Genomic DNA, 27,823 nt, shown 5'->3' with positions numbered 1-27,823 from the left:
TGAAAAAAGCGCTATAGAAATAAACTTGAAATGAATTGAACTGAAGTATTGATTTGTGAAATCAAAAAAGCTACTGATTGTAATGATCTATGGCAGAAACAACACTTTGCCACATTAGATTAGCACTTGCACTTACTCATCTTGTATTAGGTACTTGATTGGAGTTTTAAAAGCTGTAACTTTGAAAATAACAAAACTTTATTACTGCTCTACCATGTCATTACATCACTTTTACAGAAAAGAGCACAAGTAATATAGCAATTAGTGGTAAGTAGTGCCCTGAAAAATTAAGTGACTATTAAAATACAGCCCTAATAACTTTAAGGATGAAAACCGACATAACGTTTTCATACTTTAGATGATGTGTGCAAGTTTCAAAAAAAAGAAACTAATGGAGAAAAGAAATATACAGCCAGCACACAACGAAAAAAAACAAAACGCACAATGCAGAGCATTTTAGACAGACTTACAAAAGTACTTGTATCTACCTCTGTAGTTTATAATCCAAGCTTGTATAATAAATTCCACATTACAGTCACAGCAAAGAGTTAATGCCTTATATGCATATGTAACATCACTGTAATACTTAAGTTCAAGCTTAGCATTCACATTAAGCAATATTCAGTAGGTAATGTTCTCGCACCTGGGCTGTAATAGGAACTAACTAATGATACACAATAATTCAAAGAAAAATGAGCTTTAACATTTCCACATTAGCATTGATTTCTCAGAACTGTGTAGCTCTTACTTGGTAAGTGTATATGATATCCTCTGTCTTGCTGATTGACTTTGTGGCTTTATGGATCATAAAGGTATAGTTCAGGCAATCCAAGGCCTACGATAGTAAAATAAATACAAAGCTTATAAACCACACGTGGAATAAGATAAGAAATATTTCATCGTGAGAGTTTCCAGCACTACTAAATATTCAGTTTAGCAAATAAAAGTGTTGGGATGAAGCCTTAAGAAAGGCAGTGAGCTGTTGCTGTGGTCATGACTGCCTCACTTTTGATGCCTAAACTACTACGAAAGAAAAGCCAGGTTTTGTTTTAAAGCTGCCTGTATAAAAATAATTCAGGAGAACATGGCACTATGAATCGTACAGATGTTTGCCAACATCTGAAAACAGATTGCTTCACATTTTCAGGAAAAGTCCACTGTGCTCAATGTTAGATATGGATGAAACCTTGTTAAAACCACAGTGGAAACGGTTTGCTTAAAATACAGATCTGTAGATTCTGATTTGTAGGTCTATAGATACACCTCCTACATTAAACACCCTTTTGTAATATAACCATATAACAATATAAACTGTCCTTTTGGTCCCAAACACTGAATCTATACAAATGCCGTTATTAGCAGAGCAAGATGGCATGACCAGAATTAAACTTGATAGTTTGATAAAACAAAAAAATAGTTTTGAGTATCGTTATTAAAAGTGCTGGTTAACAGTTTCCGTTGTTTAAATGCAAACTTTTCAAAATTGATTTTTTTTTCTGTCAGTAGACTGATTAAAAACACCCTGTAAGTTTGCAGTCACTACATTTTCATCCTTATAGCACTTTAAATAGCTAGACATTATACAAAGTCTTATTGCAATATACAGTACAATGCATTACCCAAACTGTCAGTAACAAGATCATTATCCTTTACATGCGAGTAGGTAAAGTAAGTTAAGCAGCCTTCTCTATTAGGCTCACTTTTGGAGACCAGCTCATAAATCAGTGAAACCCTGAAGTATAAAGTCAAAGCTCCTCTCTGACTTATCCTAGTTAAAAGGATCCTACTGACAAGGAGAAAAGCCATTCTATACACAGACCGACAAATAGGGAAGAGAGAATGGCTAAGTTAACAGTTCCCACCCACCATTTGTCTTATACAACAGAACATAACATTTAAAAAATATCTACATTTCATAGTAAACACGAGTCCAGCTCAGTGATCAATGTTCAAACTGGCACAGAAAAGTTTAATGTTACTATTCAGGATTGTCCCTGTTAACACAACCCACTTCATCCTGAGGATGTTAGACAGACCTATGCATGATGTCTATTTGGATGTGAGGCTATAAATTGTTTTTAGTGCACCACAGCGTATCCGCAGTGTCATTTTCAGTGTAGGTATCTGTCTACTGCGTTGCAGGCCAGGAAAGACCTCCTCAGTGTAAGTCCTTTACGGCCCTTTTTGCAGATTGAAAGAAGGATTATCCACTTTGGTCCCCTCTGCTTCCCCCTCTCAGGGTTTAAGAGTTTTGCCAGGGCTTCCTCCACTATCTCCTTGATCGGTCTACCGCTCAGCACTGATTTTATAGCGGAGGACAAAGTAGGCAATAAGACGCAGAGATACAAAGAAGATGCCCAGCACAATGAAGTCCAGATACAGCTTAGCATTTTCAACGTCCAGCTCTTTCAGGATAGCCTCTGACTTCTGGAAATGGCATGTGTCATCTTTGTCACAGTGTAGGTCCTCACGGTCCAGCCCATAGATGGACAATATAACTCCTTCAAAGCCGTACCTGAAAATAGTGGGACATCAGCTTTTAATGCCAGGCATTCAAGATTCACCATTACGGTGCCCTTTTTATACCTCTGATATTACATTTTAGATGAAGATAAAGTGAACTTCACAACAACATCTGCATGTTCAACACTATCAGTTTTACGAAATCATGGGAAGAATAAAAGTCATTTAATGTATTCTAATTTCAGTATTTTAAATAATACACAAAGTATCGACTGGAGGTAAAGGATTCATTAAAAGAATGCCTTAAATTAAATCACTAGAATGTCTTTAATGTCCTTATGGATGTACCTAGCATGGATATTATTTAGAAACTATAGAAAACATAAGATATCATCCCAGTGATAGGTTCACTTTTTTTTTTTTACAATGGTTAAATACAGATTACTTTTTTTAAATGTGATTCAAAGTTTTTAAAAAGTAACAAGGACTAAATGGCCCCAAATCCCACTGTACTGCGACAAGCTGTAATTTGGCTTAAATTCAACATTAGTCATAGTCATTAGCGTTACGTCCCCAGTTGTAACATTTCTTTTGTGCGCCTTCTGTTTCTGTGTTGTGTTGCAGTGTGTGGAATTTTATGATTGGCCACCAGGGGGCTGCAAAACAAATGAATTGTGAAGATGCCATACAGGTCATTATGTGAAATGCAGGGTCCATTTAAAGCTCACTGAGAACCTTTGGGGCTGTTGAGAAATGTGTGGAGAAGAGAAATCTAACCACCATATGAATGGCCTGTGGACAACAGTGTCTCTTACCTAACATAGGAAATGTATGATATCCACTGGAGGTATTTTGGTATGGTGTCAAAACTGACAAAGAAGCCTGAAAAAAGCAGCACCGGAATGGCAGTGACTGGACCTACAAAAGTGGCCACCTAGGAAACAAAATATCACCTTGTCAGAAATGCCATGCAGACACATAAAAACATCTGAACAGCATTACAGGAAAAGAGCACGATTTTATACAAAAACATGAGTAACTGACTATTGGCTGCAAACCTGCAAAGATGTAGATGCTGCCCCAATCAATAGCCCCAGAGACTGTGCCACCAGAGAGGTAAGAGTACCCAAGGCCAGGAAGAGAATGAAACGGACAGCGTCTGATGGTTGAGCGGTCATCCAATAAACTATGCTGCAGTATGCCACCGGGAATACGATCTGTAAGGCAGAATAGATCGATCATATAGTAGCTACTTTCTGGTTTTCAGTCAGTCATACTCCACTCCAGAAAGTTCAGAACCTGATAACCGATAATGTCCAAATGTTTGTGGACACCCCTTCTAATGAATGCATTCAGCTACTTTAAGCTGCACCCACTGCAGAGATGTGTTAATGTGCATACGCACACAGCTTGTCTAGTCCCTGTAGAGAGGTACTGCCAATAGAATAGGACTCCCAGGAGCAAATAACCATGAACCTATTTTCACTATGCCTAATGCCAAGTGAGGGCTATAAAAAGACCCCAATGTTGAGCTGTGGAGCAGTGAAATGGTGATGGTGCTCCATTCAATACTTGTGGGATGAGCTGGGGAGTTGGGGATGAGGTGGGGTGGTGATCTTCCAACCCACCTCATCCCGTACTACAGTACGGGTAACTTCAACTGCAGACTCACTTTCGTACTTACTTTTGGCTAAATTGAGACAACATAACAGCTTTATAGATACATTTATAGCTATTTGGACCATTAGTGAATATTAGTCTCGGAAAAGAGCTTTTCTTACACGGAACACAGCCTGCTTATGTAATGTTATTGTGGGATTTGGCTAAATTGGGAGAACCCTGTTCTGACCTGAGCTCTAAATCCCCTCTGAGCTTCTATAGAATGTTTGTGTCACCACAGATTCAACTCTGTCCTTTCTCTTTTAACATGATTTGTTAGTTCTGTGAAAAAAACATTGGAGAGTTGCTAGCTTAGGACCACAGTGTCATTGCCAAAGAGCATGTGCTTGCTATGGGTAGCTTCAATTTTAATATAGCAGCATAACATGGGTGTTACCTGGAATGGGACATCAGCCATGGTTTTTGCCAGATAGTATGCTTTCAGACTGTACCAGTAGTTCAAGTGTTCTCTCAAAAACACGCCCATTTCAAGAGGAACTGTAATGCAAAAAAGTACAAAAGATCATTAAATGAACAATACAAGGTATATTGTATAGTCTTATACATCTGTATTACAAACATGGTTCTTTATGGAACCAAAAGTGGTTCTTCCATGACATATCACTCAAAGAATCATTTGCAGCACCTTTAATTTTTAATAGTGTTAGGAGTTTAGGACATTTGAATAGTTTAGAGAGGCTACTCATGCTACTACACTGATGGAGAAATATTAGGGCCCATAAAAAAGCTGCTGATGGCATGTTTCCAGATGTGGTTATAAGCGTACAATGAGATTAATAGGTAGTTAGCATTTTAGTACACTCACAGGTAAGCACAGTGGGCATTAGAGCAGCGAACATGAGGAAGAGCATAGAGAAGAAAAGGAAACCAGAGTTGCTGAGGACTTTCTTGGCCTCGTTGCCAATGCCCAGGTACAGAAGCCCTATCAGAATCCCGATTCCAATGTGAGAGGTGATACGCAGGTGGGTTAACACCTAGTGAGGAAAGAAATGAAGTACAATTGTTAGGGAATCTTTTGTCTGGTATCACTTTTACAAAAAAATGGGGAGATGGGACAAATAGGGGGAAAAAACAGCAGCTGGATGGCACAGCAAATTTACAAAAATACTGAGGAATTACTTAAGTAATTAAGCTAAATTAGCTAAAAGCTGTATGTATGTTGCTGTCACACAAAAACCTGTATCTCCCTTGTTGTTGTTTTTCACTTTTGATATTAATGGAATCTGGAAGTTGTTATTCATACTGTGTTAGAATTTCATGACGAATAGATGTCCTGCACTATATGCCCAAATGTTTGTGGACACCCCTTCTATTGAATGCATTCTCCAAGTTGTACCTATTGCTGACACGGATGTGCAATTGCACACACACAGCTTGTCAATCCCTGTAGAAAAGTAATGCCAATGGAACAGGACTCTCTGGAGCAGATAAACAGGAACCGATTGGCCCCATATCTAATGCCAGAGGTGAGCTAGAGGGGTATAAAGCTCCCCAGCATTGAGCTGTGCAGCAGTGGAGCTGTGTCCTCTGGAATGATGATGGTGCTCTATCAATCCTTTTGGGCTGAGTTGGGAAGGTGATCATTTCTCCAACATCCTGACCTTACTAACACTATTGTTGCTTAATGCAATCAAATCCTCACAGCAATGCTCCAAATTCTAGTAGAAAGACATCCCTGAACAGTAGAGACAGTTACCCCAACAAAAGCAGGAAAAACCTTTTTAATACCTTTGATTTGAGAACAAACAATGAATGAGCAGGTGTCCCAATACTTTTGACCACATAGTGTATATGCACCAAAATAACATGGAAAAGAATCTTTTTACATTTCAGGTGCTTCTTATACTTGGTCAGTGTAATCTTGTCAAATTGTGGTTTTCTGATAATTACAGTTAACTGTTTCTGACTAAACGTGGTAGATACACTGCACTGGTCAGCACGGAATCATGGGGTTTATAGAAATCAATGGACGTCATTCCTAGATAATGGGTAGCAGCTTTCTGCATAGTTCTGTGCACTACTTCCCTTTGTCCAGTGTGTGGCACTGTTGCTTACCGAATCTCTCATGATGCTGAGGAAAGTTCTCTTAAAGAGGATGCAGAACTGCGTCAGACAGCTGGCAGAGAAGCTGTGACAACCCTCAGTGGAAGAAGAGTCCTAAAGAAAATAAACGTCCTTTTAAAAAAATAGTTAAAACCCCCTAAACAAGGAAGCCCATATTAGCAATTTAGCATCAAACTAATTTAGTATCCATGTTTTACAGCAAGTCATGTCTAAAAGAGGCAGCTTATGGCAGGTACGTGCATGGGGAATGATATGACCCACAGTAACATTCTACATCATTCTATTACTCCCATTTATTCAATAATGACATACAGAAAATAGACCTGTAGAAAGGCTGTACCTCCTCAGATGGTCTATGCCACAGGAAGGGGTTCAGGGCACCATCTGCATTCATCTCACTTTTGTAATCTTTCTCACACTTCCTTTCCTGAACTGCCTTCACCAACCGAGCCATGTGGTCACCATATTCTCCTGAAGCCACTTCCATTACTAAGAGTAAAAGGCAAGAAAATAAACATGTGGTAAAAAGCCAGGAAGACTCTTCAGACTATGATGAACAGGCCAAGAAGACAGACCTTATTCCTTGCTTAAGGTTATTTGGTCACAAAGTCAACAGCATTATTGCTTTTTTACAACACAATAAAAGAAACATATATTTCCAGCATTGCCCAGATTTTGTTATGACTGCAAGAATCTGGGTTTTCAGCAGCTGCATCTGCTGATGCATTTTAGTTTCAGGCTTTTTTAGCAGAAAGAATGCTTTTCTTACTGAAGTCAGCAGGGTTGTGGTACGTAGGGCAGTTGAGTCCGTGTTCCCTAAGGTAAGGGATGAGGTTAGATACTTTTCCCCGGTAAATGCACTGACCTTGGCTCAGGACATAGAGCTGTGAAAAAACAAAGAACAGTCTGTTAAATGAAGTTGCATCTTCCATATTCATACAACATCCATACTGTGTTCACCCCAGGAAGACTTGGCTCTAATCTCTCCAGTTAAAATGTTGAGGAAAGGTCATAGAGCTCTCTGGTCTTTATCTTATGGATTAGTTTCTCCTTGTCCGTTTATGGCCAGTTTAACCGTGTTTAGGCTTCACAGTGTGCTGTTATCAGGAGATATTAGAACTCAATTATTATACATTTTCAGCCAGTCACACTGAACCATAAGAACTAACTGTGGTATAATTCTGATTTTGCAACATAGAACTTTGAATTAAATATTAGCACTACATTAGTACATATAGACCAAACTTTGAAGCCACTTTTTAGTCCTTAAAGAATGATTAACAATTATTAAATACACCATTTTTCAAATAAGGGTGTGAAGAGTACCCCACAGTACTGAAAAAATGTTCTTTTACTGATAGTAATGATAGTGAAACCATTTCTACAATAAATAGACATTTTAAAAGCTTCTGTTTAAAATTACATTTCACAAAGTCAAAACCCATTTAATAACCTAATGGATCTTTTAGTTGTCATAGTTCTATATAGAACCATTCCCTTCATTGAAGAACGTCTGAAGAACACTTATAAAGTGTATTATACTATGAACTTACTTTGTCAAAGAGCTCAAAAACTTTGGCGCTGGGCTGGTGGATGGTGCAGATGACTGTCCGGCCACCTTGGGCAAGAGCTTTCATCAGTGAGACCACCTGGAAACATGAAGAGCTGTCTAGTCCACTGCAAGAGAAAATTAAATACAGAAACTTGACGTAAGCCTCAGTTCTCTCAATGTGGCTCAAAAGAAGAGCTCCACTGGTTCCTATTGGAACTATGCCAGTTACTGCATGTATTCTATAAAAGCTTAACAGCATTAAAGCATGTGTGACATAATAAAGAATAAACACACTAAACTTCAGACATAAAAAATGAAAAAATGTGACAGTCACATCTTGTTGTTACAGCAAAGTAATGTTACACCACATATAATATCAGCATTATCAGTATCATCGGAGTCTCTCTCCCCTCCGTCATGGACATTTACACTGCCCGCTGCATCCACAAAGCAACCAGCATTGCGGATGACTCCACCCACCCTTCACACAGACTGTTCTCCGTCCTGCCATGAGGAAGAAGGTACTGCAGCATCCGGTCCAACACGACCAGACTCTGCAATAGCTTCTTCCCCCAAGCCATCAGACTTCTCAACTCAACTCAACTTCTGAACTGATGTCTTCTCTGTTACATGCACACACACTCTCTCTCTCTCTCTCCAACCATTTACCCCAGATAAAATGGGAAGCATTTTTTGCACAAAGCATTTTGCACTAATAACTTTACTATCTCACTGGACTCAATATTTATTACACACTGCATAATTTGCACACTACCGGCAATTATTTATTATTCTCTGCCTGTACTGTGTTGTGTTGTCTGTCTGCACTTGTATTGTCTATGAGCCAGGCAGGGCTATCAGGGTATATCAATACATTATATTTGAGGACTACTCGGCCCGATCAGCTGTGATCTGTTGTAGGTGACATAGGTGATGGACAAAGAGGGGATGAGGTGTCCATCTTACCACCACCGGAGGACAGAACAGAAATAAATATTTGCTTCCATGGCACCCTTCCACTCTTTTCTAAGAACAGTAAACTGATAAATACATTTAGAAAGCCAGTATTCCACTCAGTAACACTGAAGAGCAGTGTTAACAAGGCTATAATACACCGGTATAAGCCATTATGACTACTGTAATGACCTTAAACTTAAATAGACATTTATATAAGTTTGTTCTAACATGCGTCAGTTGTCATAACTCTTTCTGAGATGAAATGACAGCAATACCGCAGCTAAACTTAAACTAAAGCCCTTAAGTAACCTAAAATTCTATTTGCCATACGCAGAGGTCACAAGGAGCCCTGAAAACATCTTTGTGTGTGCACAAGCTCTCTTCTGTGTGCAGAGAGAGGGCGGCATTGTTTTAGTTCTAAGCGGTAATCTCTCAGAGGGATACAAACAGGGAGCCATGGGGAAGTGAAGCGGTTGCCTAATAGAGTCCTGAGGGACCCCTCTGTCCCAACATAGTTATCATACCCCTCACCATCCCCAGTTGGAAGCAGCCTGGTAGACCATAATTCAATTTCACCTCCCACTTCAAGGACATGACAGAAAAACCTCATGGGCAATTGGTCTTGGTTTTCTTTTTTTCCAAAAGCTATATTTGGCTCAAGAAGTGCCTGCGATGTTCCTCAAAGAGGTTGATGCAATAATCCTTATGTCATTTGTGTGTGTGTGTGTGTGTGTGTGTGTGTGCAAGAGAGTGCTTTTGCCCAGGAGCTCACCTTGTGGGCTCATCAAAAAACATGACTGGTGGGTTGTTGACAAGTTCCAAGGCGATGGCCAAGCGTTTCCTCTGGCCACCGGAGAGGTTAGATGTTCGTGTTTTAGCGCATTCCAACAAGCCAAGTGCAGTCAAGATCTCCCTGACCTACAGAGAGAGAGGCAGCCTTTATTAAACCATTACACTCTTTCCTGAAGCCTGTAGAACAGTTCAGTATTTAATCTTAAAGATCTTCAGCACTGATGTTCACCTATTTTGGTGCAGATTATATATAAAAAGGCTTCACTCTTAAAAATACAGGTGCTTCTAATGGTTATTTGAGGGATGCCAAAGAAGAATCATTGTAAAAGAGGTGTGTAAGTGTGAGAAATTTAAATAGCTAAAGAACCTATTCTAAATGTTCTTCAGACCTTTAAAGGTTCCTCACACTCACATATTGGTTCTTTATGGATCGCTCAAGGACCCATCTGAAGCACCCTTATTTGCTTTAGAGTGTATATGCTTGCTGTATAATAGCTTAAAAGGGCATTCTGGCCTAAACTAGCAATTGGTATGCTATGTGTGATATAGTACATTATTAAGCAAACACACTATATGGACAAAAGTATTGGGACACCTGCTCCTTCATTGTTTCTTCCAAAATCAAGTGTATTAAAGTGTTTGTCCTGCTTTTGTTAGAATAACACTCTCTACTGTCCAGGGAAGGCTTTCTACTAGATTTTGGAGCATTGCTTTGTAAGGCCTTGATTGGACTCAGTGAGAAGAGCATTAGTAATGTCTGGATGTGGGATGATCACCAACCCACCTCATCCCTGACTCCCCAACTCATCCCAAAAGCACCATCATTCCAGAGCACACAGTTCCACGGCTAAGAACGGGGGGCTTTATACCCCTGTAGCCCACACCTAGTTGACTATCCTTTCTTTTTAAATGAGACAGTTAAGTATCAGTTGAGTATCAATCCAAAGTGTTTGTAGGTCCTTTCACCTTCAAGATACATCATCAAAAGCTGGTTTCTCTTTATAAAACAATCTCAATCAAAACACACATAAGTACATAAATAAAGATGTAGCAACAGTTGTCTAGTTGGCCAGACTGCCTCTTTAACATGAAAGTAGATATGTGGAAGAAGTGTATTAACAGCCTCCCTCCAAACCCCATCCTCCATTCTGCATTTTTAAAAAATATATTGGTTATGTGACAAAAATGAGAGAAACAACACTGATATGAACTGTTATATCGTTTTTCTTTTTTCTTTTCCTGTTTTCCGAAGGTGGAAGTCTTCCACTTCAAACCGCCTTCAGGTGTGGTGGGTGAGTTGATTATATAAAAACCTGTGTTGCTCATCTCCCTTGATATGTACGGCAGAACAAACAAGCTTGGAAAAATGGAAATTAGTGCTGTACTTTCCAGGTAGCTAGTTTTCAGCTTTTGTACCCGTAGATGCAAGGTGGACAAGTGATAACGTCTTAGCCTTGTAAATCAAAGATCATGGGTTAGAGCCCCCATCCGTACCTTAACAGAGGTGTGGTGCAACGCATAACACCTCTACCAGCCAGTGAGCTACCACACAATGTGAGAGACTGGAGTTTAATTCCCGGTCTAGATGACTGTGCTGCACTACACCAGTAAGAGTCCTTGGGCAAGACTCAACACTTCATTAGCTCACCACTGTAATACGACTAACCTTGCAAGTCGCTCTGGATGAAAGAAACTAGAATGCTAGATGCCGTAAATGTAGGTGTTCTCATAAGGCTGAAAGGCCCTGTGTGAACGGTTACTGTGAATGGCTCAAACTGCCATTTAAAGGCTACGGCTACAGAAAACTGTAATTATAGAACGTCACCAATAATTTCATACGTTCTTGGTTCTTGGTAGATTTCTTTACAGATTTACAGTATCGTAAGTTAAAAGTAAAATCCTGTTATCATCCTGAAGGCAAAATTTTGCATAATGCACCAGAAACTAGTGATGTAATGGAAACACAACCAGGTGCTGTAGTAGTTTCTACTGCCGAGCTTCCTGTTAGACTGCACGTAGATAATGATGATGTGTAAAGAGGTTCACACGGCTCTCACTTACCATCTCTCGCCTGCCCTCCTCCTTTTCCTGGAGTTTGAGATTAGCCGACACCTGAGGAGGTTAAAAGGGGGATTTAGATTGTGTGTTCCAAGCATTAACAAGTAGAATTAAAGGTAACAGAGTGATCTGCACGCTCGTATAGACAAAACAGCCAAGATAACAAGGTAGGTGATATAAGGAAACTGCTGAGAGCTACTTATCACCCATTTACAGCCATTGTTGTAGGGCACAGCCAGTCTAGCTGTTTGTTATATTATGATCGTTTACAAAAAAGGAGAGATATATCAATCTCAAAATTAAATCATCATGTGCTGTAAGAATATGTTTCATCAGGTAAGGAGAGGGCCAGCGTTCATCTACAAGGCCCACGTTCTAAAAGAGGTGTTTGAAAATGCTGAGATTTCATTAGCTCATTACCATCATGGCCTCCTGTACTGTGAGGTGAGGCAGAAGCATGTCGTCTTGCATAATATAGCACGAGACTTTCCTGAAGGAGCGCAGATCACGAGGCTGTCCATTAATTAGGATCTCTCCTTTCATCCCTGTCTCCCTGAAAGACAATTGCACATATTTTAAAATCAGCACATGAACATCTATGCATTTGATGGATTTATGGCACAAAAACAATATAATTTTTATAAATAAAACTCAACAACCAATTTATCCATTTTCATTAAAGACTCTAAAAGAAAAGGCCACAATTTAAACAGAACACATATGTATTACAGTTTTACAGTAGTTCATAAGCAACACAGAGAACATAAAATAAATACAATGAAAATAAAACAAATGTGCAGTGACTCATGATTCACTAAAAGGTATCTACAAAGAGAGTTCACTGGGTTACATAACAGCCATATTATGGCTATTTACTCACAAACATACAGTATGTACAGTACAGTACAGTAATTCACAGGCATCTGAGACAATGCTATGTAAGGATATTTATCAGAGCAGTAAAGGTTTATTTGTTAAAAAAACAATAAATAAGCAATGGATTGTGATTGTATGTGAGAGATCATGTTAGCGATTATGTCAAGAGAATGTGTCATACACAACCACATTTTCTCCTTTTTTATTTATTTTTAAACAAACATTTTGATATACACTTTATGTCCAAATGTTTGTGGACATCCCATATGGTGTAGTATGTATGTGATTTGAGGTTGGGAAAAATGATTAAACCACACAAACGTGTTCAGTGAACTTCAGGGAAAAATGAAATATATATATAAGAAAAATATAATAGAAATATTTGGGTTATATAGTTAAATGGGTCATTTAACTATGTCCTGACCTCTCCTCACAAAGTCCAGTTTTACAGTTACTTTCCAATACATAGATTACCTTATCAGTCCTGAACAAATCCATACAGTGATTGGAGTCACAGTGAAGTCATAAAACTGTGTTTTATGCACATTTCTTTATACCTTTTACTGTATTTATGTTTATTGCCCTAATTGGTCTTTGGGTTGACTGCCTTTTGCACAGTTGTGTACATAAAATACATTCATGGCTAATATATATTTTAGTGTGTATGACTGTGTCTGGTAATAGTCACCTATATCCTGCTAGAATATTCATAAGTGTAGATTTCCCAGCTCCTGAAGGCCCCATGATGGCCACCAGTCCTCCACTGGTAAAGTTCCCAGAGATGCCTTTCAGCAGGGTCTTGTAACCTAAGCCAGAGGGGAACAGAAGCAGAGGGTCTTCATAGTACACAGCTCTTGCTATCCAAGTCACACCACACAACCGCATAAAACCTATCCCTTCTGCACCTCCTCTGCACATAAAAGCTGCTTTGTTATTGGGGTGAAAGGAGGTATTTATTGCACACCTTTTTTGTTTCTGGAATTTTGTGCATGAACACTCCTGTTTGTGTGTGTGTCTGTGTGTGTGTGTGTGTGTGTGTGTGCGCGCATACACAAGTCTCATTCTCACCTCCAACTGACCTGACCCCAAAGAACAGGGCTAGTCGTCTAACCCATGCTTCTTTCAGCCGAAGCTATCCACTTTCTTTTGTCCATGTACACAATGCATTCTTGGTCAAATTAAAGCAAGGCTTTGTCTGATCAGGTGATTTGTAAAGACCCTTTTCTCTGGCGTGCACCTATACAAGGTACTGAGCTGTTCTTCAAGCTGAAAAGTTACATACATTTCAGCAGGGCTGTCATGATGACTTTTAATAACTAAAATAACAGCAACTAAACTTGAAACCTTTTGATGATTCAGCGGTTATGAGTGCGCAGTTTGCATGAGGCATATTTTTAATTCTTACACTGGTCTCTCTTACAGTAAAAAACAGTCCCATTCAGCATGTATATATTAACACTGTTATGCAAACACTTTTTATCCAAGATGGCAACTTTAGAGGAGCAGAAAAAAAACCTTAACATTCAGTGGAGGTCAGTGTACAGATATTTTATTCCAAATTATTTTAAAGCATTTTTTATTGGTCTGGTCATCATGACATTTTAACACAGCAGACAACTGGTCTGGTTTAAAATGATCAAAAATGTCAGAACACAGACGTATGCAGTGCTGTGTCACAAAATATTCCATTAATACATTTTCTTTAGTCAAGGTTCTTTATAGCTATATATGGGCTCACTTGACTAACGAATTGAACTGACTCAGCACATTTCTATTAGTACAGTCGGTTGTGTGTTGTAGATACAGTTATAGGCTTATGCTTTATCAAAGCATAAGCCTGCAGAAAACAGAATCAGGACTCCAGAAAACAGAATCAAATAATAATGAACATCTGCAGAAGAGGTGGCCGGGCTGAGAGATATGTCCGATAGTAACCTGCTATTTATCTAATGGCTGAAGCTGAAATGCTAATCCAGTTGATTGCAATGGCTGCCAGCTTAATTGGATTTGTGCTCACAATCCGTCAGAGCGATGCACAAATATCTCCGACCTTCCCTGTCCTCATTTAGCACAGCATCCCAGGGTATGGACACTTTTAGCTTTACTCCCACTCACAAGAAACTATGACAGGACTAGAGGGGAATCCCACACCTGATTTACTGCACATAGAGACAGCACGGTTCATCCACACTCAGCAAGCCTAACAAGCCAAATACACAGTGGAGGGAGCTTTCTCAGGCAGCAGTGCACAGCAGGGATATGTGGAGTCGCTTTTGGGTCCTTTAAAGAACATTTAAGTGTATGGTTCTTTAAAACTATTCTTGTAAATGAGTGTGAAGAACTGTGTAGAAAAGCACACACACATTATGTGGAAGTCCTACATCAATTAGAGGTTTTTCTTAGAACTGTACATCTGAGCCAAAAGCCATTTAGCAACACTAATTATTGAGAGTAAAGCCCAATGTACATTCAAATGCACTGTAATGATGATTACTACTAGCTTACCAATGTATTAGCCTGTGACAAATGTTCCATTAGTCCAGCAGAATTCTATTTTACTAAAACACAGATAACCAGGTCAGTGTTTCTCATTTATTTAGGGATCATTTGAGTTTTGGTGTTTGGTCTGGCTAAAGCATTTAAATGGCTCAGCATATATGGTACAAAGCGCACAGCCTAGAGAATTAAGGCCTGCTTTAGTGGCACACAGTATCCTACATAGTAATAGCAATAGTGGATTAAACAACCAGCATTGCGTACAGAACACCGACTTATGTAGTGATGTGTCACTAAATATTATCGAGAATATGTTTTCTTAAGGTTCTTTACAGCCATATAAGAGGAACTAATTACGACTTAAACATGTGTATTGGTATTCAGGTAGTCAGGTGTGTAATGGATATAGTAAGGCTTACATATAATCAAATTCCTTGGGCATGATGCATTATGCTACATAATACAGTACATAGTCAGAACAAAAGGTGTGTACCTGTATTGTATGGATTCATTTCTGTTTACCAAGGAACAAACCATGCAAATTATGCCTGCTATTAGATCCTGAACTTCCTGAATGGGAGACCTCAGTCTGTCAGGATTGGAAACACAATCTCTAGCCCCAGCACCACCACAATGAGCACCAAAGCTCAAATCACATCACCAAGTTTGCTGATGATACTACAGTGGTGGGCATTATCAGCAATACCAGCAAGGCAGTATACAGGGAAGAGTAAACAGCAAAAGAGATAACTGTTGACTTTAGGAACACGTGGAGATCACACGCCACTGTACAACAATGCTTTAGAAGAAAAGAAAGACAAAAGCTCCAAATTACTTAATGTACTCATCATCAACAGCCTTACCTGGGCCCTCAACACCACCTGCTTAGCCCAGAAAGAAAGCTCAGCAGCGACTTTACTTCCTACAGAGGACAAAGAGAGCAAACCTCCCCTCCATTCTCACTACCTTCTACATGGATCAACAGAGAGCATCTTGACCAGCTGTCTCATTGTCTATAGTAACTGCTCGGTCACAGATCACAGGACCCCACAGCTGAGAAGATCAATGGGGTCTCTCCACTACTATCCACCACTGACACTGACTAGACCTTTGTCAGCTAGGCAACTAGCTTTAATGACTTTAATGGCTCTCACACTGATTCTTCACCTTGCTTCCATTTGATTAAAGCTACTGGAGCATCTATTCCACCACCAGACTCCACAACAGCTTCTTACCTGACATGGACAGATTACTGAACACACTACTTTGCCAACCAGCTTCCAGCTGGATCAATGATCCTTTCCAACATCCGGCAAAAACTGGCCATACTCCTCCTCACTATCACTCCACGAGTGTATTTAAATGCTACTATGGGACACTGGACAGCACTAGTGATAGTAGTGATAGTTGGTACATTTGTTTAATGCACATTGTGGATAAATGTATTGGGACACCTACACATTACATCTACAGGATCTTTTTGTGACATCCCCTTAATAGCTTCTACTCTAGGCTTTCTTCAAAATCTTGGAGTGTGTCTGTGGGAGGTTATGCCCATTCATCCAGAAGAGCATTTGTGAGGTCAGACACTAATGCTAGACGAGAGGGCCTGGCTCATTATATCCATTCTAGTTCATCCCAAAGGTGTGTGCTGAGGTTAAGGTCAGAGCTTTGTGAGGGCTAGTCAAGTTCTTACACTCACCAAACCATGCTTTTATGGGCACAGTCATGATAGAACAGAAAGGGGCCTTTTACAAACTGCTTTCATGAAGTTAGAAACATATTATTGTCCAAAATGTCTTGGTCTGCTTAGGAATTAAGGTTTTCCCTCACTGGATCTAAGGGCCCTAGCCCAACCCCTATAAAAATGACCCCATAGCATTATCCCTCCTCCACCAAATTTTACAGTTGCGCAGTGCAACAGTGCACAGGTAACATTCTCCTGGCATTCACCAAACTCATGCAAGACATGTCCATGAGATTCGTCACTCGACAGAACATCTTTCCACTGCTCCAGAGTCCAGTGGTCGGTGTGATTCGTACCACTCCATCTGACCCTTGGCTTGGAGATGTAAGGCTTGCATTTAGCTGCTTTGCCATTGACACTCATGCCGTGAAGCTCCCTGTACACAGTGTTTGTGCCTGTGTCAACGGGACTGAATAAAACACTGAGGTGTGTCTCAACACAACTGAGGTGTGTCTCAATAATTTTGTCTATAAAGTACATATTGTCCAAGTTCTCCTTCTTAGATTGTATTGTGTATTGAATGCATTTGTCTTGTATGTACACTGTCATGTGTGTACACTGTCCAGTGCTGTGTAATGTGCTGCTGTATTGTGTTGCATAGGCCTGTAGAATTTTGTTCCAGTGTATACCAGTTATATATTGCGGAATGATGATATAACGTTTTTATAATGATACACAGTATGTCATACACATGCGGCCAGCAAGTCGAAGTGGGTGAGAAAAAAGAAAGAGAGAGGGAGAGAGAGAGAGAGAGAGAGAGAGAGAGAGAGAGAGAGAAAGGGCACAGCGGCACGTGTCCGGGCACAGTGACAGCTGCAGTAGCTAAAGCACAGAAGGACTCTCGTTCTTGTGTGGGGTGTGTGTGTGTGTGCTGTAGTCAACAGAGGATCAGAAACTCCATGCACTCCTGAGAGAGGCTTGGAGGGTGGGGGGGATGAGTTGGGGCAGAGGTCACTGCTGGCCCAGGACCAGCTGTTTTAAAGCCAGGCCAGACTACAGTAGAATACCCAGAGCTGTTCCGAGATCAGTGGTAAACCTCTTCCAATGTGAAGATGCCAAGAACGTTGTGGTCAAGGAGTTACTCTGTTGCCAGTCATCACTACTATGACTCAAAATTCTGATCAGATTATGCAAGACCCTGGGAAAGCTACCCAGAGTTTCGTAATATGCTGCACATACATTGGTTGATAATCGAGAGCCAAAAGCTCACGAGGGACTAACTGCGGATAGAGACTGATGTATGGGCAAAATGTACTGCTCAAGTGTTTTTGTAATGATCACTGGTAAACACCAAACTACCTAAAGAAACAAAAAACAGACAACTATGAGTCTAGACCTCTTAAGTGCAAAGGTTTGGGCACTCCAAGATATTTGAGGTCTCAGATAACTTTTACCTATGTCCCAGATTAGCTTGTTAGGCCTATAGCTTATTCACAATCATGGGTAGGAAAGGGAAAGTGCAAATTTCAAGGCTTTTTAAAAACTGTGACTCTTCAAGTCTTCATCAACAATCAGCAGCCATGGGCTCCAACAATCGGCAGCCATGGGCTCCTCTAAGCAGCTGCTAAGAACTTTAAAATTGTAAATAATTTGTGCCCACATAGCAGGGTAGGGTTACAAGAAAGTGTTTTCTGGTAGCTCTTTCCACAGGTCATAATGTCATTAAGAAATGTCAGGTTAACAGTTATTGGTATTGGTATTGATCCAGTTATCTTGGGAAGAGTTTTTCACAGTACCCTGTGTACCCTCAGACGACCACTAACACTGGGCTAACAGCAGACACAGAATCCATTGCATGTTGCTCCCAGTGTTCTAACAATAGGTTTTGTGTCTTTATTTTTGCCCAACCTGAGGCACTCTGAACTCTGATTGGTCCACAGTCTTCCCCTGCGTCAGAGAGTGACCTTTACTTAACCACTACTTTATACATGCCTAATGCCCACAGGCCTGTCCACACTTAAAAAAAGTCAAATTCCTTCCCTGCCAGTATTTCAGATTACAGTGTACCGCCTCAACAACACAACTCCTTCTCCAAACATGCATTTACCCTGCCCACACCTGTCTTCATCATCATTTAGCTGAATTTTCCCTTGAAGTAGAGACTGACTACAGTATGTCTTCTCTGTCATTAGAATGTCTCTGAATCACAGTATGGTCCATGAATGAAAAGACAGTATTGCAGTGAATTTTAAGCTTAAATAAAACAATTAATATTACCATACAAAATAAGCCCAGCATAGTGATTTAGCTGTGATTTTAACATGGACAAGAAGACACCACCAGACAAGCAGAGCACTCCACTATGGATAGGAGAATGTATGCTCTAATAGGTTGGCAAGAAATCTGAAATTTGGACTGACTTGACACAGCAGGCCTGAAGGTACATTTAAGGGGAACTTCACTTTGTTTTAAAAGTCTGTAAAAATATAGTTGGTAGGATTTAAACAAAGATGTTCAGACTGATTTGATGTACAATTTCCAGTTCTATAGCAACATACTTTGGGAGATTTGTAGCATGAAAGTGCACCAGGATAATCTGCATAATTGTGTGATATAATAAAGTAAATATGTAATTATCTATTTTTTTATAAAACCTTGTGGAATCCAATCCATCAAGAATTTAAGCAAAATGAGACCCTCCCCTTTACTAGTATTATGTTCATAATAAAGTGGTCAGTGAGTCTATGTACAGGATAGACCTGGATTTTATACACTAACAGGCCAGTGAAAGTACTTAGGCCCACTTTAACCACTAAACCCTGATGACCTAACCTAAGGTCGATATGTCCGTCCATTGTAATGTACACAACTACATGCCTTACATGTTAGATAATAAGATAATAATTCTTATGTTTAATGGGCTAAAACTGAGACAACATTATGTTTGGCTATCAATGCCCTGTGTGCTTTATGCTTCCCTCCTGTACTCCTTGCACTATTCATAGCATCTGTCTTCCTATGTCATTGACCGTCTGCTGTTTCTCACCCAGAGGGAAATGGCAGCCATGAGCCAGAAGCAACTGAAAGGCTGAGGTGAAGAAGCTGTCACATCTGCATCTGCTGCGAATTCGTGTGACATAATTTGGCTGACAAATATGAAGGCTGCCCAGCTATCAAATCTCCTCGAGGCTGTGTCTAAATATTCGAGTACGGGCTAAGTGGTGGGGTCTGGCCAGCTCTTACATCAGCACTTTGTCCGGGGAATACACCTCAAAGAGGAGGGATCAGCTGGGGTAGAACCCCCCCCCCAAACAGAAGATGCTGAACAGCCCGGCTTTGATGCACTGTGTTGCTTTAGAGCTTCAGGGGCCAATGAACTGGAGCTAGCCTTGTGTTTTCAACACAAGCTAGATCCAAGAGTTCTTGCCTTTTAATTGATTCTTCGCCAGTTAATAAAGGATGACGAGTAGATGAATACGTGAGGGAAAGAGTTCTTTTCAGATTTGACAGAGTTCAACTTTAGGACTTCATAATAATCCGTAATAATCCCTATTTTTCCAGCTGGAATTCACATAGCTTGGTAAAAGCACATACAACTACAATTAGGCCAGTTTGGGTTAAGTGTGTGTGTGTGTGTGATTGTTTACCACATGTATATTTTATGTGGTTGCAGGCCTGGCTGTGTGGCCTGTGTGGATGGGTCATAAGAGAAGGTCAGATCATCATGCAGCAATGTACTTTGGAGGCCAGGTCACTCTGCAAATCACACTGGGTAATGTCCTAAATCCCTAGATGCAAAAAAATAAAAAAACTAAGACTGAAGATGCCAGCTGAGCACAAGTAATGCTTAAAAGCTTTAAACACTACAGCAGAGCTCCACCACAAAAATCCACGTACAGCACAAATGAATGACAAGTTACCTGGCAACAGAAAACAGTCCCTCCTACACACAGCATCTCTGTGCAGCGCTACAAGTGCACAGCTGATTATTTCAACCTGATTGCAGAGTCTGGGGTAACTGCAGTTTGTTGACCGATAGTAACTGGCTGAGCTGTGAGCGCGGATCAGGGCCATGGACATCGCTGCAGCTAGATCTCGCTTTCCACTAAGTATGGATTACAAAGATTTGTTGGACAGCTCACAGGCCCCGGATTCAGTTGCAGCCAGTAAGGGAGGAGAAACAAGTGAAGGATGCCTGTCTTTGACATTTTTTTTGTGGGACCCAGAAAAAGGGAAATGCAATAGAAAGTGATTATATAGTATACTATTTCATATCAATATCACTTACACATAACAGGAAATATTATTCCATATATATAGTTTATAGGCCACCCTGCTTAAAATGTATTGTTTTGTTGATTTAAAGAGTTTTTATTTATTTAACACATTTACAGTTGAACATATTGGAGCAAAAATAAGACCATTTTAAATTGGCCATTAATATGTTAGGTCATTTTATGTTATTTTGTCTCCAAAATACTAAATTGAGCAAGTAAACCGTGATTGTGCACTAAACTGTGCAAATGAATGTCTCTGTAGAGGATTTGTTCGGTTTCACATAGAGACTCAACAATACATTTAATTTGACCAATTTCACCATAGAATTTCACCATACACTGTCTACCTTGCAATGTACACTATTGCCACTGAGAAACGTTTAATTTCAATTATTAACATTCATCATTTCATTAACTCAAATGTGTTCATGATTTCTACACAAATAAATCTGTGTTCTGTCATTTCACTTTACTTTGGCAATAACTGATTTGAAATAATGTATTTTATATACATTAGAATAAAACAGAATATACAATATTCAATAGAATACATTACGTATACATCCACTTCAGTTCAGTTCAGTTCAGTGTATAAACAATGGAATTAAAGACCATGTTCATAGCTCATGCTGGGGTAAAATAACTTCTCATTTTAGATGCCCAAAAAAACAGGTTATGTCAAATAAGCCCAAAAAAACACCCCTTCAAGCCCCTGTTTGTGAGCACACATCTCGATTCATAGCGTACACATTAAATGATGCATAGGACTAAGACTACATCAGATCTATAATAACTCTCATCCTTTAATCATCTCATCATATCTGAATGTAAAGGGCTGTCTCCTGCAAATAACACATGCTCTCTGGTGTAGAGGGTAAAGGGTCCTATTTCTCTGGCCTGCATGTTGCCAAAGGCTTTATATGTTGTGACCTCTATAGTGTGTCAGCCTACTCCAGCCACACAAAGCAACAGGATCAAACCGGTCCTCTCCTCTATGTGCATCCATGCAGCATCATGCTAATTGCTACTACTCCTGGCTATTCTCTGACAGCATTTGTTTCTCTTTGCCAGGCCACTGTTTTCCAGCCCAGAGCCCCATTACTGCCGCTGCCTGCAGCACTACACTACTACACCATTACCTTTTATAAGGGACGGTTAAAAAAACAAAAATCCATCTATGATGGGTGAGGAACACTGAGCTAATTTAGTGCAGTGAGCAGCCAATCATGAATGTTTCATGGTAACAGGGTGCTTGGTAATTATATGATGAATGCATCATGAACACATATTGTTGTCACGTAAAACCTCATATCTAATAGCAACTTTACAGTAGAAGGGGAAATTAATTTCTGACACAATATAAAGAACACCTGTACAATAAAACCATGAATAATTACATAAACAGAGATACAAAGTTCTTGTCCCACAATGAACAAATGTTTTAGGACAGTGGTTCCGAACCCTGGTCCTGGAGGACCCCCTGCCCCTCCCATTTTAGTGTTTACCTTGCTGCCAACACACCTGATCCAGTTAACCGACCAATTATCAAGACATGAAGGTAGCTTATTAGAGCAAGAAACCACAAAAATGAGTGGGGCAGGAATATCCTTAGGGGGCAGTGTTGAGAACCCCTACTTTAGGATATCATTCCCAACTGGACTTCAGAAATGATCACAGGACTTTCAAATGTAGCACAGAAGTCTAAAACTAAACATGACCAGTGATTTTGTCTGATAATTTTATTTAAAATATTTAATTTTAACTGCATGAGAAAGGCCACCTACAGGCTCAATATCGCTCATGTGCTCACAACACATCTTTCAATCTGGTAGTGGCATACATCATCTTCAATCCCGGGTGTACAATATAAAGAATGTATACCAATATAGATGACGCCGCGTCATGTCTAAAACTTACAACTTGGAATACAACATATTCTTGCTTTTTATTTTACTGGTTAATACTCTGAAGACAGTAATGATACAATAAATGTCATATTTTAAAGTGAAGCTCTAAAGTATGTTTGTGTTCAATTAATCCCTACCACTAAAGAAAGTTCAGTCAAACACAGTGACAGTGGCACTATTGCTTAACACAGTCTAGTTCGAACAGAAATTGTAAAAGGATCAATAGCAAAAACAATTCAGAACATTCAAATTCAGACAATTACAAACAAGTAATTCTCAGCAGAATTATTGTAATGATGGGCTTATAGGGCTTGTAGCTTGAATAATGCTCCTATAATTATCAAATAGACTAGCGTTTAATATTGTGTTAATAATATGTTGCAGTCCTGCATAAAAGTCTTAACCCCCTCATAATTCAGTCTTTTTCAGTAACTACAGGGACAGACTGGTGGGGCTATTCTATGGTAATAGAAGTTTGAAATAAGGGGCTGATTTTTGACGTTTTTAATTTTTCTACATATTTTCCAGCATTCTTTGCAAGACTGAAACTTTTCGCCATAATCTTTCCAAGTGATGTTGAAGGTATGAATGGCTATAGTATATTCGTTTGTAGAAGTCAATTTATCCTTTTCTGCTGTATATGCTGTTGAACAACATATACATTAGAATGAGTGTACAAAGACAACGGTCAAATACATGTGAGGCCATAAATAATAATTTGCATAATATTAACACCTCTTTAAATGATCACAGTTGATACTATTAATTACTGGCCAAAGCTTCCCAATATCTTGGTGCTTAAACATACAGAGAGCCAGTCTGCAACACTGGCCTGGAGTCAACAAAAACAAGGGCAGGCATGAAACAATGTATAGGCCAAGTGCAAGGCAGACTATTCTTGGCTGGATGTCTAGACTGATCCTTCAGATGAGAACATTCTCCTTTAACATGACCTTTGTCCTCTCGGGGGGACTTACGGGCAAATGCAATGGGACCTCTAGCTTTAAAAACAAGGCACTGAGGAGGAGAAATAACACAAACAATGAAGACAACACTGGAAAGGAGAGGTGGAAGAAACTATGAGGTAGAAAGTAAAATAAATTAATGGATGGAAAAAGGGAAACATCCAGATGGCTTATCTAATGAGGCCAAAGTTGGCCAGCTGTGAAACAAGCCGCTCGACAAATCTAGGGACTGAAGAGAGACAAGGCCCAAACCAGACCTAGCCAAAACTGCCAGCTGGGGTGTTATTTCGGAAACATCCAAACAGTACAATGCCTGTATTAGACTTATTTTAAAAGTATTTATTTAACCACTACATTTTCTTTGCCCATCTGTATAAATGTGTGTATGTGTGTGTGTATTATTCTGAATAATATCTCTATAGTTATATGTACAGTATGTAAAACATCTATGTGTAGACACACACAAAAAAATAACTGTAGCATTCTATTAGAAGCAACTTTAAGATTTACCGTTGTGAGTGGATATGGAAGTGGTCTTATTTTCATTACTTTCATCAAATTAAATGCTTTATATTTCTACATAAAATGGCCCTGTGCACACTACTAACACATGCAAATCCCATTTGGGACAATTACCAAAAAAATCTGTGTTTTTTCAGGAGATGAAATTTGACCAAAAACACTACTGGGTAAAAACTTTTAATGTCTCATCTGGTCACCTTACTGAGGGTTGTTTACGCTTCTGTCCCCAGACAGGGACTTCATTTAGCAGCTATTTTACATTTGGACCCTAACAATGGACCCTAAGCCAAAGAATATCTTAATATCTTTGTTAATAGTTATTATTGTAATAATTTCTTCTCATAGTTCAACTTTGTGAAACATTTGTTGGAGAAAAACAGCCCAGTGTTACCTTTCTTTCTCCACCATGGTCCCTCAGGAACTGAGTACGAAAGGTCTCTGAATTCAATATTGACAGCTGGTCTGCGGGGCAGATAGGAGAAGCGCTGGGCCTCAGTCAGATTGTTCTCCACTTTTTTCAGGTGTCCGTGTAACAGAGGAGTCTGTTGGCTGCCAGTGTGATTGGCCACCACGTCGTCGATCGACACACACACTGTCCTTGGGTCCAGCATGAGATCAGGGGGCCCGTTGGTGTTCTGGCATAGGAAAGGAGAGAGCTTATGTAGTGTACTGCAGCAATGAAGGAAAGCTTTGAATGTGTGGCACAGGGCAAGGTTTTAACCTCAGGATCTGAGAAATGTGTGTGTTTCTAAAACCAAAGAGCGGTTATTACACTCGTCATTATGAAGATGTCAAAAAGACGTTGTTCCCTTTACAACTGGTCAAGTGAGACCATTTAGTTGAAAGGCTCTTCAGAGCAGTGGTTCTCTGGTCTATACTTTTGTCTTTGCCCAATGCTCCCAACACATTGGCACAGAGCAAAAATGTGGATCGCCTGGGGAGCCCTGCCAACTGGGGTTTGAGAACTACTGCTTTGGGGAATCTCAAAGATTCCCCTAGATCAGCATCACTAAGAAATGTTTAACTGTATAGACGTTCAGAAGCAGTACAATAAAGACATTTAGCACAGTAGCCTAGAGTCACCCAAATATTCTGCACTTCTGCAGTTGATCATACATCAATAAATACATCATTCAATCTTACCACATGCTCACTGCAATGACCTGCTGATTACCAACATGATCCTGATATTATTGTGAAACCCTAAACTCTGTAAAAAAGGGGTTACAGTTACAGTAAAGGCAATTGTTTTATGTAAAACAATGATAACAAAATGATTACCCGCTTCAGTGGGTGTTTGCCTGGTTAAATAATTTATGGTGTAAAACCTTGTAGATGCCTCTTCCTAAGAATCATCTAAAGTGGTTAAACATAGAACCATAAAGAGATCCATTACTGCTACAGCGATACGTGTTACAGCCCTTTTCAGCGTTATATAGAGCCAATTTTGCTTGCTTGATTAATATAAAGTGTTCTATATAGAGCCTTTAACAAAAGGATCTCCGCCAATGTAAAGAATCCTTTAACCAGGCAAAGTAAACTAAACTAAACAACTGAATGATTTCTTGAGTGGTCAATGTCCTATATAGAACCATTGCCTTTACCAGAACTGCACCTTTTTTCAGGAGTGTACCTCAACATCAGTGCTCCAAAGATCCCCATTTGTCACCTTTATTTTTAAGAGCGTACATCTTTATAATAAGCATAATCCGCCTACAGAGGGAACAGAGGAACTAGAGATATGAAGCACACTCAGCTATCTCAGTGGACCACAGTGAAGTCAAGCAAACAATAACTACAGCTTTTTGGACTGAACCCTGAGATCTTTCCTTCAGTACACAAAGGAAGCATCACATGTTCTTTAGACACTGTGGTCCTGCTTGTTCTATTTTCCAGCGAACATTGCAAGTACAAACTACTCTGCATTTCAATGTGATGCATCAGAGTGTACAGCACTCGGGGGAACGTGCGCTGCTAACTGCAAAGAGACATACAGTGTAATCCCTCTCCCTCTGGCCACAGGAGGCAGATGGGGTTACTGTCGGACAAAGTTTATTCCGAGACTCGAGAGAACAGTGATGCAAGTGTCAAGTCAGTTACTCGGATTTTAGATATGCATAAATATTTTGTACATACTTATATGAAGATACTGTTCTGTTATAAACCTGGACGACAACATGACCATTCATATAATACCATGGGTTTTCTGTGGAAAGTGCATCAGCAACCAAGCACAGGTGCTGTCTGGAGTGGACACAGTAGATGATAATAATAATAATACAGTAATAATAGAAGTAAATATCCTGTATGAGAGAACAGCAGCACATCATTTAGCATTCTTGTTTTGAGACCCTCACAAACTTCTCAAAACCCATTGTTTACATCCACAATCCAGCATGTAAAGAGGTAACTTAGCTTACTGATCAATGACCACCAATACATCATCAGTATGGATGTGGGAACTGTCCCATATACAGTGCCCATACATAGCCCTGTCATATGGTCTCATCAAACAGTTAAACACACAGGAGTAAACAGAGTGGAGCTCTTTCTTACCATTATGATAGAGTTGGTCACAGTAGTATTGTTGACTGAGAAGGCTGCCATAATACATGCCATTCCTTCTGAGTGTGCTGCAGTCTAACAGTCCAGGTGTGGCTGGCCACTTCCAAGCAATCTTGTGCATCTGCTTGATCCCTGCAGTGTCTGGAGCGCTGCTGCCTCACCTGCCCGAGACAGACCCTCTCTGTTTACCAGCAAGCCGCTCAGGCTGATGGGGTGACATCATCGAATGCACTGCCCCCTGCTGGCGTGTTGACGGATGAAAGAGTTGGACCTCAGTGGACAGAGAAACACCTGTGAATTTATGTATCTGACCTGTGAAGCCTGCCGACCTGAAATTTGACATTTAACAAACGTTAAACGACTGCATAGGGCTGCACCGCTCTCCTCCTGCTAACAACAACCGTAATAAAAATAAAATAAAATTACATTTAAATTAAATTAAATTAAATTAAATTAAATTAAATTAAATTAAATTAAATTAAATTAAATTTAATTAAATTTAATTTAAATTGATTTTAATTGAATTTAACTTAAATTAACATCATCATATTTTTCTTGTTTAAAGTGAACAGAAAGTGCACAGTCACCAAACACTGGCTGACCTGTGCTGCGGGACCAGCACTGGAGCGCCCTCTAGCGGATTCCCTTCATAAATACCCTTTCAGAAGTAGTAGACTACCCTTCATCTCCACACTCACACACGAGTGTACTCTCTCACTCACTCATACATATTCATTTAATTTAATCCCTATTTCCAGTTTATTAAATGGTTTACCAAAATTTTGAGTCATACACTGTTAAAAGGGTTTGTCATTTCAACCTTTAAAACAATGTAGTGGTAACAATTTAATGTTTCAAATCACTTATTAATCAGAGGTAAAACAAACAGTCCATTTGCTTGTTTTTTTTTTTTTGTAAAGAAGAGCAAAGACATGCTGGGGCATTAATGCACCCGTATCAAA

At 39.7% G+C, this 27,823-nt stretch overlaps 1 protein-coding gene across 2 annotated transcripts; it reads right to left on the bottom strand.

Moving 5' to 3' along the window:
* Window positions 1-221: 221 nt before the first annotated feature.
* Window positions 222-27,037, bottom strand: abcg1 (ATP-binding cassette, sub-family G (WHITE), member 1). Of its 2 annotated transcripts, none has more exons than XM_072691847.1 (15): window positions 26,853-27,037; window positions 24,688-24,931; window positions 13,131-13,248; window positions 11,987-12,119; window positions 11,570-11,620; window positions 9,489-9,634; window positions 7,761-7,884; window positions 6,977-7,091; window positions 6,548-6,696; window positions 6,199-6,300; window positions 4,949-5,117; window positions 4,520-4,620; window positions 3,522-3,680; window positions 3,279-3,397; window positions 222-2,515 (listed from the first exon to the last, which is right to left on the bottom strand). In XM_072691847.1, the coding sequence occupies exons 1-15, from the start codon at window positions 26,913-26,915 to the stop codon at window positions 2,287-2,289; spliced, it is 2,022 nt and encodes a 673-aa protein (XP_072547948.1). In that variant the 5' UTR covers window positions 26,916-27,037; the 3' UTR covers window positions 222-2,286. The 2 variants fall into 2 exon arrangements, with proteins under 2 accessions (XP_072547948.1, XP_072547949.1); XM_072691848.1 differs by having other exon boundaries at window positions 5,012-5,117.
* Between the last annotated feature and the right edge of the window lie 786 nt (window positions 27,038-27,823).

Source organism: Salminus brasiliensis, chromosome 11, assembly GCF_030463535.1.
Source record: "Salminus brasiliensis chromosome 11, fSalBra1.hap2, whole genome shotgun sequence".
NCBI lineage: Eukaryota > Metazoa > Chordata > Actinopteri > Characiformes > Bryconidae > Salminus > Salminus brasiliensis.
The sequence above is the reverse complement of the archived record's forward strand: the minus strand, read 5'-3'. Positions and strand labels throughout refer to the sequence as shown.

Excerpts from the sequence above, each read along its gene's own strand:
- abcg1 (XM_072691847.1), bottom strand. The coding sequence starts at position 26,915 with ATGGCATGTATTATGGCAGCCTTCTCAGTCAACAATACTACTGTGACC. Across the intron at positions 9,635-11,569 it reads AGGAGGGCAGGCGAGAGATG|GTCAGGGAGATCTTGACTGC; the intron begins GTAAGTGAGAGC and ends CTCTCTCTGTAG. Across the intron at positions 5,118-6,198 it reads TCAGCATCATGAGAGATTCG|GTGTTAACCCACCTGCGTAT; the intron begins GTAAGCAACAGT and ends TTTCCTCACTAG.